General features: G+C 38.7%; 2 protein-coding genes across 2 annotated transcripts in view; one reads left to right on the top strand and one right to left on the bottom strand.

Moving 5' to 3' along the window:
• LOC134669548 (mucin-2) overlaps positions 1-2,607 on the top strand; it is a 99,707-nt gene extending 97,100 nt beyond the window's left edge. Inside the window, exon 12 of the mRNA XM_063527154.1 lies at positions 589-2,607. Coding sequence (XP_063383224.1) covers positions 589-642 — 54 coding nt within the window. The 3' untranslated portion in view covers positions 643-2,607. The remainder of the gene's footprint in view (positions 1-588) is intronic.
• A 354-nt stretch (positions 2,608-2,961) lies between these two features.
• On the bottom strand, positions 2,962-12,586 carry LOC134669339 (uncharacterized). The gene is made up of 9 exons (XM_063526852.1): positions 12,468-12,586; positions 11,022-11,247; positions 7,992-8,122; positions 7,134-7,256; positions 6,406-6,554; positions 6,017-6,041; positions 5,639-5,678; positions 4,835-5,022; positions 2,962-3,767 (listed from the first exon to the last, which is right to left on the bottom strand). Exons 1-9 carry the CDS (start codon positions 12,558-12,560, stop codon positions 3,195-3,197), a joined length of 1,548 nt encoding a protein of 515 aa, XP_063382922.1. The 5' UTR covers positions 12,561-12,586; the 3' UTR covers positions 2,962-3,194.
• Positions 12,587-14,096: the final 1,510 nt, after the last annotated feature.

Below are 14,096 nucleotides of genomic sequence, written 5' to 3'. Positions count from 1 at the left end.
ACAATTTCGTTGCAACGTTTTTTCTTAGAACCCCAAGTAAATGGGAAAAGGTCTAGTAGGAAGAAGAAGAGTTTTTCCTTAGAACAAGCAATAAATCTCTTGTTGCCTTGCCTTTGGGATTGTATAATTTAAAATTTTATACCAACCTTACATCGGACAAGCAATACTTGAGTGACTAAAAAAAATCACGTTTGAACGGTTTTTATCCAAGACCTGAAGGCACACAGTCTGAAAACAGAGACAGAGAGAGAGAGCGCAGAAGGTATACAGGCCGCGTAGCCAAGATGCAGATCGCTTACGCTCCGTAGCGATCGAAACGCAACTATCAATGTCGCACTAATATGGAAGAGTGATAGAGAGACATAATGCTTTTCGTTGTCGAAGCGATAGCGATTGTAACCTTGGCTAGGCCGGCTGATGTCTTGGTTTCTCATGCCATAGAGGCCAAAAGTATTACAATATTTTTTTTTATCGGTATATTGTTTAGGAAACATATTTAAAAATACTTGTTCACTCGTTGCATATCTCGTCGTTTTATTTGTTCCGACAGTATCGACGCAGTCATTAACATTTTTTTTTAATTTTTAGGTGCTAAGCGAGTACGGCAATAAGCTGAACGGCGGGGGTGTCGACACCATATAAGCCCGCCACTGCTGATTTCTCTCCATGACATTCAATACTAATTAGATAAGTAACGACTTATGCCAATAACCTACTACAGTAGGTACCCGAGAATATCAACAAGATAATTTAAAAAAAATGCTGACGCCAATGACGCCAGGTCATATAGTTTTTAATAGTTGTTGAACATATTAGTAATTAGTTGTCGGTATAGTACATATAGAAACTAACCTAACTTAACCCCAGGACCACCGAATCACCGAACGCATCACGCTCCGAGCTAGCACGCTCGCTTGGAGCTTGGGTTCCGTAGCCGAGGCGCAAAAAGCATTTCTATGCTTTTTTTATGTCATAGGTATTTTAATATTTGTATCCAATGTTAACTAAATAAATATTATTTTGCATAAGTACAGGTTAGGTTATTGGCATAAATCAAAAGTGAGAAAACTATTGGGAATATACCAAAGTGTAAGTTACTAGATCTCTATAAAATTTGATCGCTCAAATATACTGATGTTTACCTTTTCATGTTTATGTACCAGAATTTAAGACCATTCTATAGGTATGATTATTATATTTTTGTTAAACTTTTTATTTACATTGCTAGGATGTAAATAGATCTTCATGATGATAAGCGTCAATAATATGTGACCGGGTAAACTGGATTAAAACTAAATTATTAATAAGCAGTTATTTAATGTTGGGATTTATTATTTTGACGCTATGAGCCTAATATGATGTGTAGTAGACTACAATTACTATTACCTAAGTAAATGGATTTTCGGTGATGTTGGTGAAAATGAACTGACATTTGCACCGAAGTGCGTTGGGGTAAGATGGGGTTTTCCGTGAGGGGTGAGATGAAAAGTCGCCCGTAATGCTTCGGCATATGGACGATTTTATCCTACCACTCGTGATGACCCTTTCAATCTTACCCCAACCCACCTTAATAATTATTAATAATAGGTATACTATTGGATACTTATTACTTACGCCTATTATGAGCTGATCATATCGACCTACATTTATGTTATAATTATTCGAACAATTTATTTTTACTTACTTAGAAGTTCTTTCCACTAGTCTAATTTATTTTTAAGTTACATATTTGCCAAAAATGTCAATAATAATCAATTTATTTTCGAAACGCATAATAAATCACAATAATGATGAACGTCATAATAATTTTGAATGTGTAGTGATTATTGAAATCTGCTGTGATTTCTGTTAATATCTAAGATAACTTTTGCTTTGTTAAAAAATCTAGCTTTACAGTATTCCTGTAATAAAATATACCTATCTATTTTGTAAGTTAGAAGCGCCTTGTTTTGAAGTATTTGTTGTAAGTAAGTATGTCCTGTGACGCAATTTTAATACTCTAAGATAATACCTTGACATCCATGAAAATAATTGGAGTAATTTAAAAAATATACGTACCTTGGTGTATGAAGTATCTCAGTGCGGTTATCTTTTGTGTATAGTTTTCCTCTACTTCTTTGATTTTATGCGTAATTGTTAAAATTTGTTGTTAATTTGATATTTTTAAGTTTGTTATAAATCGCAGCTGAATAAAATATCCATGAGATTTATTTATGGTATCAAGGCATTTTTTTTTTTTTAATACCACATCGGTGGCAAACAAGCATTAATATTAAAAAAAAAAAAAAATAATAAATCATTGTCCCGATAGTCGTTTCAGTGAACGGTTTAATAGCGAAGAGTCTCGACCAACATCTCGAGAGACTCTCGCTAGGTGGTTGGATCAAGGGACAGATGCAGAAGGCGGTGATCTTGGACACGGCGCGGATAGTACGTCGGTTCCTCTCTCTGCAGCCCTGACCACCGGTAGCTTGGGCCTTGCCCCGCTGCTGGCGGCACCCTAGGTTAGGTTTTTTATAATGTGTTTATATGTATTTTTATTGTTTTGTAAGTGTTTTTATATTTTACTTTTATATACATATTATAAAAACCTAGCCTAAGAAAAATGATGAATAAAGAAAATAATAATAATAATATAGTACGTCGATTCCTCACTCTGCGGCCCTGACCACCGGCAGCTTGGGCCCTGCCCCGCTGCCGGCGGCACCCTAGGTTAGGTTTTTTATAATGTGTATATAATTTTCTTTTTTAAGTGTTTTTATATTTTACTTTTATATGCATATTATAATTAACCTAACTTAAGAAGGAAAATAAATAAAGAGTAATAATAATATAATTTTTTTTTAAGCATTAGTATTTTATTTTAATATATGTATAATATGTGAAAGCACTGTTTGTCCAACACACGTAGAATATAAGATATATTTATAGTATTCGGATAGGCTTTATGAATTACAATAATGACCAAAAACATAAAAATATCATTGATTAAACTGTCCTTCATTAGTTGTAACAGCTGTTTTATAAAGAACATAAATAATAAAAGTATAAAGGATAACATAACATTTTTACTTTTCTTACCTCGCACGTTCACAGACGTTAAGGTACAGTGACATAACATAAACTTTGAATCATATAATCGTAGCTTCTATATTGTGTTTTTTGATTTAGATTAAATTAAAATACTAGCTATTCTAGACTAGGAAGTTCTCATTTTTTTCTACAGCTAATTCTTCAGGTACTGCAACATCATCTGGAAAAGTATCAGTAACTCCTGTCACGTCTTCTGGCATCTCAGCACTTTTTGTAGAATCATCTGAACCATCAGTAACTCCTCTAAAATTATCTTCTGTTGTCGGTGCAATATCATCATAATCATCCCAATTTTTGGGATTTTTTTCCATCTCATCCAGTTGAGCTTCGTCTACGTCATCTTCGATCCAGCTCTCGCTTGACTCTGTTTCATCTCCCTTTAGTTCATTAACAGCTGTGTTCTCAAGTGTTGAACCATTCTCGTTATCATTCGGTAACTCTTGACATATGTCATCAACATAATCTTCATCGGCAAGTTGTTCGTTAAACACATTTTCAGCTTCTTCAGAGTCGTAATCTGCTTCTTCCCTTTCATCTGATACTTCATTATCATCAAGCTCCACTACGCGAAGTAAATTGTGGAAACTGATTGTCTTTTTTCCTTTGTTATTTTCAAGTTCTTTTTTGGATTTGTTGCTTTCGAGTTCCTTCTTGTCTTTGTTTTTTTCGGGTTCCTGGCGAGCAAAAAGAAAAGTCCTGTTTTTGTAAGTTAGTTAAAAATGTTTAAAAAGGAATGTGGTAGATATATGAGCTGAAGCGAGATTTGTCAGCACTGTAAATTTTATCATACAATAAACTCCCCAGCTTTTGTGGATTAATGCTCGGAAAAATTAATAATTTCTTTTTATAAACTTTTTCACGGACGTCAATAATCATTTTACCATCGGTCATCATTTTACACAACTAGATCAGTTGTGTAAGTTTGATCACACAGATCGCACGTGATCGCAAGTTTCTTAACAATTTTTTGATACAATTTCTATTAAATATTTATCATAGGTAAAAAAATGCTTAACAATTGGCACAAAAATAAAATTATTCGAACAGGCTTTTAAGCATTTATTTGCACGACTTTTCCTGCCACAGTATATTATCAATATAAATATAAAACATCCTATAAAAAATATCAAACATTCTATCAAAATATATTCATCCAAAATTCAATACAAATCATTTATCAAATTGCATCGTCATCGATTGCCTCATGAATAGTGACTGCTAGTAAATAATAGAGGCTATTACAGCTTGGCAAAAAAGAGTAGAAATTTAAAAGTAGCAACACTGTAGTGTCGTCCCTTTTCTTATATATATTGGTTTGAAAGGGACGACACTACAGTGTTGCCACTTTTTAATTTCTACTCTTTTTTTCCCAAGCTGTAGTTAATTCTTATGATGTTTAAATTTGGAGTCACTTCTATCTATTAATGTCTCTGTTACCCCAATCAGGGTCTCTGGGAAAATTCCATGGCTACCATTAATCATGAAAATTCATTCAGCATGGTTTTTGATTTCATTGTAAATTCAACTAGATCCTCTAAAAAAATGCAATTTTTCTTTTAAGTTTGAATATAAACATCTAGGGAAATGTAGCGTGCGTAACGCCCAAAAAACAATGGACCAGCCTCATCATTGAGCTACCTTTACAAGAAGGCCAAAGGGATCAAAGAAAATACTCCGAATCAAGCGTTTGTTTAGCCATGGGATGTTCTTCTGCTATCCCTATATTAAAAGAATCCCTTACACACGTCTGGATCTTATTCGGATTGCCGAGTTCGTTCGTCACGTAGTCGAAATTGGCGTTTTCCGTCTCTTTCTCGCAGACCTCGTCGACCTCCGTGATGTCCGAGGGCTGCCCGATGGAGTATGGCTTGTACAGAGGGAGTGAGAGGAACGAACCAGCCAGGGACATGGATGAACATTTGCTTGCACCTGCACAGAATTCTCAATATGAACAGTCGATTGTTTCTGAGCAATTCTCAAAAAGTTTATGTACATTTCGATCGCATCTTAGATTTCTTTAAAAATTGGTATGCTGGTAAAGCACATGAAGCTGAACTACTTCCACCAAATTTTCCAAAATGTCCCAGAGTTGCTCTTCTAATGATTTACAAAAACCTTTTTTACACAGCAAGACTTGTACTGCTAACATACCTCTACTTTCGGAAATATCAATCCCATATACCATATTAAATGGTAAATCCATACTAATATTATACATGCGAAAGTGTCTGTCTGTTACTTCTTCACGCTTAAACCGCTCAACCGATTTAGTCAAAATTTGGTAGGTACCTATGGAGATAGTTTGGGCTCCGAGAATAGACATAGGGTAGTTTTTATCAAACATCATCGCCATCATCATCATCATTTCACGCAGACAAAGTCGCGGGCAGAAGCTAGCATTAATATAAAAGCAAGTAGGTAAGTTCCCGAATCAACCTTGGTCTTGATGGTCATATTGACACAGATTTTTTTTATTAGCAATATTTAGAAATAATTTTATTAGCAAGGCTAATTGTATGCAATGATAATGAAAAAGTTTTCTTACATCTCTTTGAACGAACCAAATCTGCCACAAGCTGCTCCGACTGTTGATAAAATTATACTATGTTGTCATTTGCCGCTTTAGGGCAGATTTAGACGGCGCGCGAACTTGCATGCGATTTTAGTTACCTACATTGCGGACTGTTGGTTACGTCGATTTCAACCGACCGATCAAAACCCACAATGCAACTCGCATCGTCTAAATCAGCCTTTTTCGTTGTCAAATATTAACCTCTAGCCACCCAGAGGCCTATAAAAAGGTCTCCTGTTTCATTCTAATTTGGACTTTGTGTTGACAAAATGAAATTTAATTTTGCTTGGCAAGGTTTGACGTATGGGCGGCTAGAGGTGCCAATTATAACTTCACTTTCGCTTACCTCACGACACGCACGAGCTGCTGTACCACCCTGGGAAGAGAATAAGGGAAACTACTTGTAAATAGGAAATATCACACGAAATTCTGCGTAGGGGGCGCCACTACCACAATCCATTACAATCTGGGGGTCTACCGCGAAGTTTGGACGATGGTACCCAGGTAGTTTTACAGAAATTATCAGGGAAATGTTATTCCGGTTTTTATTCCTATTCAACCCAGTTGACGGTATTGATGGCGGATTATGTTCATGTTATAGTCACAGCCACAAAGGTTAGTGACCTTTTTCAAAGGTCACTAACCTTTGTGGCTCAGATTTGAGCCATGGGAGAGGACAGGTCTATGCATGTGACCTATTTTACGGGAAAGTGATCTTTTCCTACTACTGTGTCGTTTACAACATAGTAGGTGATAGTAGGTATGTACATGACATGACATGAAATCGAACCTTCTCGCCTGTCTCTTCCTTCGAATCCTCCTTCTTTTTGGTGTGAGGCTTGTTGCCAGCCTTACGTAAACGACGAACGTTGTACGCGCGATATGCTGCCTGTAACACGTGATAGATTATAGAAACTACACAGGAGGGGCGCGAAAGTATCTCGATAGACTACCCGTCTTTTTCAAACTGTATTAATTAAAGAGGGACGGGTAGTCTATCTCGCGGGCGAGATACTGTCGCGCCAATCATGTACTACCACGGTACCTAGGGACCGTAGCTATGTGTCAGTTGTCATGTGACAATATTATGTCGACAAACGCGAATCGAAATGTAAAATGTATCGGGATCACTGACACGAAGGAAAAGTCACGTGATCATTTCTATATCATCACCTATTTAAAGTTCAATTGGTTGTCGTGTTGCTCCTTTAAAAAGTTAAGATTATAGACGTTAGTTTACGGGCCCTTTGTAAGGTATGATCATTTGTAAGCAATTATTATATTCATCGTGCTTATTTAATATTGGATTGGTTTGTATCCAATTGCATTGATAGGATATTATGCACCTACATGGTTAAATACATATAATAATACTTACTTATTTAGCTAAGTGAGATAAGCTGTTATTGGTGCACCATTTTACCGAGAGTCTTATTGTAAAAATATGTCTTTTATTTTAGTTTATCACCTGTATTTTGGAAGCCACGCAATCGTAGTTGATGTCCGGACTCTCAGTGACTTTCTTGTATATTTTAAGCGTGTGTTTTGCCGCTAGTGATGTCTCATCCAATTCGCTGTCTGTCGACGATGACTGTGAACAAAGAAACCTTATAACTGTTACAGAGTCTTAATTTTATATTAAACTACCAGAACCTCGCGAATCTTTCCATTCCATCGAGATTCGCGAGGTTAAGAGCAAACGTACGGATTGCGGAGGTTGCGGGTTCAAGTCCTGCCGGAAGCGTAAATCTTTTCCATTTTTTCCTTTCATATAAAATTTGGAATATCGCTCGCAGACGTATCTGCTTGTTTAAAAATTGGTTTGTTACAGAGTCCTCATAGCTCTGCCGTTTCCAAAACATTCAGAAAAAGTATCGTTGTTTATCTTGGCCCACTAAGATCGGCTCTTCACTTAATCTACTTACTATTATGCATATATTCTCCCTAAGTAGGGAGAATAATTTAATAATTTCTACTAGTAGTATACTGGAAAAGTGTTAAGAATGAATCCTGCAATGAAATCTCTCTTTCCATAAATCAACCATCAACAGAGTGGAGTGGCGAGGTGTCTTTCAAACATTGGCAAGCTTAGATGGAGACAAAAATATGAGGAATCTACCTATTAGATTAGCCTTCGGATAGAACAATCAAGCGACAAAGTCTCAAATCCTGTCATTGGGAAAACATACTTAACACTGCGCTCCTCTTTGTCTACTAAATATCTGACTGAAGATATTGGTATTTTTCAATCAATCGGACAGAAAAATATTTGAACATGCACCCCTTGTTCAGATATTTCTAAAGCACCTGTAGATGTTCATGTTACCTCGACTTGAGTGGATTTGTTCAGTTGGTGGCGCAGAAAAGCACGCCGCACCGCATCCTGGACGGCGGGAAGAGCCTTTGGATCTATGCCGGTTTCCCGCACCAAGTTCTGTAGCAAGTTGCCCTCTTTCACTGAAAATAGCAATTCGCGTAGGTATTTTTTAAAGTTTAATGATGTTAAGTTAAAGCATTCTTTTTAAAAGTGACCACACTCGTTCAGCAAGACGGAGGAGAGCGGCCGAATAAAGGAAAGGCCTATACTCAGGCTAGTCTGATAGATAGGGGTCCTCCATGTATTGGTTCTAACCTAATATAAAATAAAATTTCTTCTAGAATACAGACCGTATGTAGACTTTTATAAATGACTGTAAATAAGAAGGCACTGGATTTTCAATGGTAAAACAAAATGTAATGTGTCAGTAATAAAAAGACAAAAGATATCAAAAAACATAGACAATAAAAAATAAGTTCAAAAACTAAAACCCGACTACTGCAAATCGCGCTCTAAAAAGTATGAAACAATATAATATTTTAAACTTTCGCGTTTTGAATACATATTAACTCACATTATAGACGGGTCTAACGCGAATTATATTCAATTACCTTTATTTACCGACGTTTCGACACAGGTTTCACTGGTCGTGGTCGCGGCTGACTCAGACCAACCACAGCCAGCCGCGGTAAATAAAGGTAATTGAATATAATTCGCGTTAGACCCGTCTATAATGTGAGTTAGTATGAAACAAGATAGAATTCTTATCTAAAAATTATCGAACAGGGAATATTATAAATGTTACCATTTTTTCAATAAAAAAATACAACGTAATATAATTTTCTATTTTTTTTATATATTTACATAGATTCAGAGGATCGCCGTGGTCGTATGCCACGATTATAAACTTTAAGGTAAAGTGGCATACGACCACGGCTATCCTCTGAATCTCTGTAAATACATATATAAAAAAAATAGTCAATTATATTACGTTGTATTTTTTTATTGAAAAAATGGTAACATTTATAATATTCCCTGTTCGATAATTTTTAGATAAGAATTCTATCTTGTTTCATACTTTTTAGAGCGCGATTTGCAGTAGTCGGGTTTTAGTTTATGAACTTATTTTTTATTTAATTAATTTTGGGGTCATGATTTCGTTACTAACTATTTGAAGTCACTTGATATTACTTTTGCGAGGGCGCCCGCAGTACAGAAATGCATGCAGAGAGCCGCATATATCGGGCTACGCCCGACTCCTTTTGGTATGAGGGCGCCGAAGGCTCCCGTCTTTGGAACGCGTACGTCGGGCTACGCCCGACTCTTTTAGTATGAGGGCGCCGAAGGCGCCCTGCTTTAGAACGAGTACAGCGAGCCTAGTATGTCGAGCTGCGCCCGACATTTTTAGTATGAGGGCGCCTTCGGCGCCCGGCTTTGGAACGCGTACGTCGGGCTAGGCCCGACTCTTTTAGTATGAGGGCGCCGAAGGCGCCCGGCTTTGGAACGCGTACAGCGAGCCTCGTACGTCGGGCTGCGCCCGACTCTTTTAGTATGAGGGCGCCGAAGGCGCCCGGCTTTGGAACGCGTACAGCGAGCCTCGTACGTCAGGCTGCGCCCGACTCTTTTAGTATGAGGGCGCCTTCGGCGCCCGGCTTTGGAACGCGTACGTCGGGCTACGCCCGACTCTTTTAGTGTGAGGGCGCCGAAGGCGCCCGGCTTTGGAACGCGTACAGCAAGCCTCGTACGTCGGGCTGCGCCCGACTCTTTTAGTATGAGGGCGCCGAGGGCGCCCGGCTTTGGAACGCGTACAGCGAACCTCGTACGTCGGGCTGCGCCCGACTCTTTTAGTATGAGGGCACCTTCGGCGCCCGGCTTTGCAACGCGTACAGCGAGCCTCGTACGTCGGGCTGCGCCCGACTCTTTTAGTATGAGGGCGCCGAAGGCGCCCGGCTTTGGAACGCGTACAGCGAGCCTCGTACGTCAGGCTGCGCCCGACTCTTTTAGTATGAGGGCGCCTTCGGCGCCCGGCTTTGGAACGCGTACGTCGGGCTACGCCCGACTCTTTTAGTGTGAGGGTGCCGAAGGCGCCCGGCTTTGGAACGCGTACAGCGAGCCTCGTACGTCGGGCTGCGCCCGACTCTTTTAGTATGAGGGCGCCTTCGGCGCCCGGCTTTGGAACCCGTTCGTCGGGCGTAGCCCGACTCTTAGTATGAGGGCGCCTTCGGCGCCCGGCTTTGGAACGCGTACGTCGGGCTACGCCCGACTCATTTAGTATGAGGGCGCCGCTTTGCCGCGTACAGCGAGCCTCGTACGTCTCTTGTAGGGAATGAAGGGCTGTTTCCTACATTTTGGCTGATCTGGGCTTCTATACCTATTCACTTTATAAAATATTGCAGATCATTAAAAAACACCATGTATATAGTGGCCAAACAAATTTCTTTTGCAAAAACCGTCTTGTATCGCCTTAATCGGGTAATACGCGGATAGAATTCAAAGCGCTTAATAGATTCGTAGTTCGAATTACCTACCCGATAAATTAATGTTTTATCGGGTTCATGTAAGCAAAGCCGGGTGCAAAAGCTAACAATATGTATATATTTGAAATGTGCTAATTGAGCTCTTTCAAATGATATACAACACGCCATCATTACTTATTTTTATTTTTTTGGTTCGTGCCTTATGACCTCTAGAGGGCGCCGTGTTCCTTTTTTTGTGACGTCATATAGCCTATAACCAGCGGACGCTTAAGACGATTCGAATGACATATCGTTTGTCAAATTATAATGCGTACTTTAGGAGTTCTGAGGGAACAAATGAACATACATACATACATACCCACATACATACCGGTCAAAATCATAACCCTCCTTTTGCGTTGCCGTAGTCGGGTAATAAAACGTAAAAAAAGGTAAATTTATATAAAAAAGGTTGTGTGTTGCACATAGACAGACATAATATGTAACACGTGCTAATGAACCTTAGAACACTTAATTACCTACGTGACAAACATACACACACAAAATTGTAACTTCTACAAACCTTCACCGCTTGAAAAGTACCCTGAGATAATTTCCAAACTCTTCTGAACGTCTTTTTCACTCAGCGACAACGCGCGCAGTTCGCCCTCCAAGTCCGCGCAGCAAGTGTTCGTGCAGACATCGTCGCATACGCGCGCCGCAATGAAAAGGTGCTCACGCGCAACTAGCAGTGAGGAAAGGTAGTCGGCAATGAATTGGTAGAGGTTTTCAGGTTGAGCGCGTAGTACCTTGCAAATATCAAAGGATTAATCAAGATACAAACTTTACAAATATAAATAGCGGTAAAAGGGTTTAATAGGTTCCTAGTTAAAGATGTCACCCATGCGCCTATTTATAGCACTAGAAACAGGACCCCTATTCGACAAGCGACGTTTGACGTATCGTGTTGATCTCCCGTTGATGTGGGAAAAAACATAAGTTCTCGAATACGTACAATGTCAAAATTTGACATTAACAATCCACAGTTAGGGTGACAAGCAAACCAAACCGAACCACCCTTAGTTTAGAGTTGAGTTTTTGGTTGTACCAAATGATATTATCCACCGTTGATGGAATCAACACTCAGTATGCGATAAAATCAACTGTTGATTTGACGTGGATGCGAAATCTGACAGTTGTACATGTCGAATTTGGCCCCTGGTACCTATAGGCGTAATGGGTGTAATAAACCAACTTAAAACCGTATTTTTTTGTTACATTGTTCAATGATAGTTTGCGTATGCCAGACTTACTGCGCTAAGAAAATTGTAGTGTTGTTTAGGCCTACGCAATAGGTATAAAAACTGTCGTCAACATTGATCTCAGGACTGGACAAGAATGGGGCATGAATGGGTCCAGTACAGCGGTGTGACACCGCTACATTGCGATTGGTTGTTGAGTTAGCATCACGCGCGCGACTGGTCGCAACTAGTTGCGTTAGACTGCACGATTGGTTCGAATTCGTGAGTGACTCCGCTGAACTATTACCATTTTTAGGGTTCCGTACCCAAAGGGTAAAACGGGACCCTATTACTAAGACTTCGCTGTCCGTCCGTCCGTCCGTCTGTCACCAGGCTGTATCTCACGAACCGTGATAGCTAGACAGTTGAAATTTTCACAGATGATGTATTTCTGTTGCCGCTATAACAACAAATACTAAAAACAGAATAAAATAAAGATTTAAATGGGGCTCCCATACAACAAACGTGATTTTTGACCAAAGTTAAGCAACGTCGGGAGGGGTCAGTACTTGGATGGGTGACCGTTTTTTTTTGCTTTTTTTTGTTTTTTTTTGCATTATGGTACGGAACCCTTCGTGCGCGAGTCCGACTCGCACTTGCCCGGTTTTTAGTGCCCGCAAGGCCCCTCCTGAGTTATACGTCAATAGTCGTCGTCCTAAGAAATCTTGACGTCCAAAGGGTTAAAAGGCAGTAAAGACAAGTAGGTAAGTAAAATAGGAAATTCTTACTTCTCGAGAAATATCAGCCATCAAATCCTTCAGTCCCTCAGGCAGGGCGAGCCTGCAGCTCTCTCGTATTTGGGGTTGCAATAAGTCCTCCATTATTATATCAAATATGTATTAATTGTGCAAAAAAATGTTGACATCAAATAAGGGCGAGAAATCAAGTAAGCCGTGGTAAATAATATACATGTAGGATACATTCAAACTAAAAAGAACACTTCTGAACATCTTTTTTTTCTGAAAAATAAAAAGAAATATCATTTTGTATGAAGGGTCTACATTTTCCAAGTGTATTTAAAAATTCCGAAAAAAAATTACATTGGTATTTAGGGTTACATTTTATATTAAGCGGGTGCCCCGTAGAAAAATGTAACATCGACGAAATAAGGACCACCCTAGTATACTCGTATTTAAAAAAACCAATCTCTATTCGGGTAATTCCGAAAAGTAAAACTAACGGGTGATTCCCAAAAATATACTTAGTACAGTCATTATAGATTTTGACCCGTGAATAATTAGTTCTTGGATTTTTTTTTCGTAGGTCCCTCGGGAGGGTCACTGGGAGTGTAAATTCAAAAAGTAGGCTGAATCAGGCTCCTGCGTATATTCGAAAAATGGTTTTTTTTCCAAAAAAAACGGTTTTTCTTCAATAACTCGGCCATTTTTGATTTTACAGTAAAACCGTAAGGACAAAAATTGCAGGAAATTTGATTCTCTACAAGTTAGTCCAGTCATTATATCCAAAAAACCGACCCTTCCCGTGAATAATCAGTTCTTGGATTTTTTTTGTACGTCCCTCGGGGGAATCACTGGGAGTGTAAATCAAAAAGTAGACTGAATCAGGGTCCTGTGTATATTCGAAAAACGGTTTTTCTTGAATAACCCGGTCATTTTTGATTTTACAGTAAAACCGTGAGGACAAAAATTGTTCAGAATTTGATTCTCTACAACTTTATTTCCCTTCATTTATGCCGTAAAGCGTGGAACATAGGAGATAATGATAATATTTTGAATTTGTCGCGTTTTTCAGGTTTAATTTCTAAAATATCGATTTTGGGGGAAAAAAGGTGGGAACCAAAACTGTTCAGAATTTGATTCTCTACAAGTTTAGTCCTCTTCATTTATGTCGTAAAGTTCAAAATAAACGAGATGTTGAAAATATTTTGAATTTGTCGCTTTTTTCAAATTTTATTTCCAAACTATCGATCCTAGAAGAAAAATTGTGAGGACCAAACTTGTAGAGAATCAAATTTTCTAAAATTTTTGTCCTCACGGTTTTACTGTAAAATCAAAAATGACCGAGTTATTCAAGAAAAACCGTTTTTCGAATATACACAGGACCCTGATTCAGTCTACTTTTTGAATTTACACTCCCAGTGATTCCCCCGAGGGACGTACAAAAAAAAATCCAAGAACTGATTAATCACGGGAGGGGTCGGTTTTTTGGATATAATGACTGGACTAACTTGTAGAGAATCAAATTTCCTACAATTTTTGTCCTTACAGTTTTACTGTAAAATCAAAAATGGCCGAGATATTGAAGAAAAACCGTTTTTTTGAAAAAAAACATTTTTCGAATATACGCAGGAGCCTGATCCAGCCTACTTTTTGAATTTACACTCCCAGTGACCCCCC

Source organism: Cydia fagiglandana, chromosome 12 (assembly GCF_963556715.1).
Source record: "Cydia fagiglandana chromosome 12, ilCydFagi1.1, whole genome shotgun sequence".
In the NCBI taxonomy this organism is placed as follows: Eukaryota; Metazoa; Arthropoda; class Insecta; order Lepidoptera; family Tortricidae; genus Cydia; species Cydia fagiglandana.
Note: the sequence above shows the minus strand (reverse complement) of the source record. Positions and strands in the feature narration are given on the sequence as shown.

What these genes read in the sequence shown, in the direction of transcription:
- LOC134669339 (XM_063526852.1), bottom strand. Translation starts at nt 12,560, where the DNA reads ATGGAGGACTTATTGCAACCCCAAATACGAGAGAGCTGCAGGCTCGCC. An exon ending in TTTGGTTCGTTCAAAGAGAT is followed by an intron (nt 5,023 to 5,638) that starts GTAAGAAAACTT and finishes AATTCTGTGCAG; the next exon opens with GTGCAAGCAAATGTTCATCC. An exon ending in CGAATAAGATCCAGACGTGT is followed by an intron (nt 3,768 to 4,834) that starts GTAAGGGATTCT and finishes TTTGCTCGCCAG; the next exon opens with GAACCCGAAAAAAACAAAGA.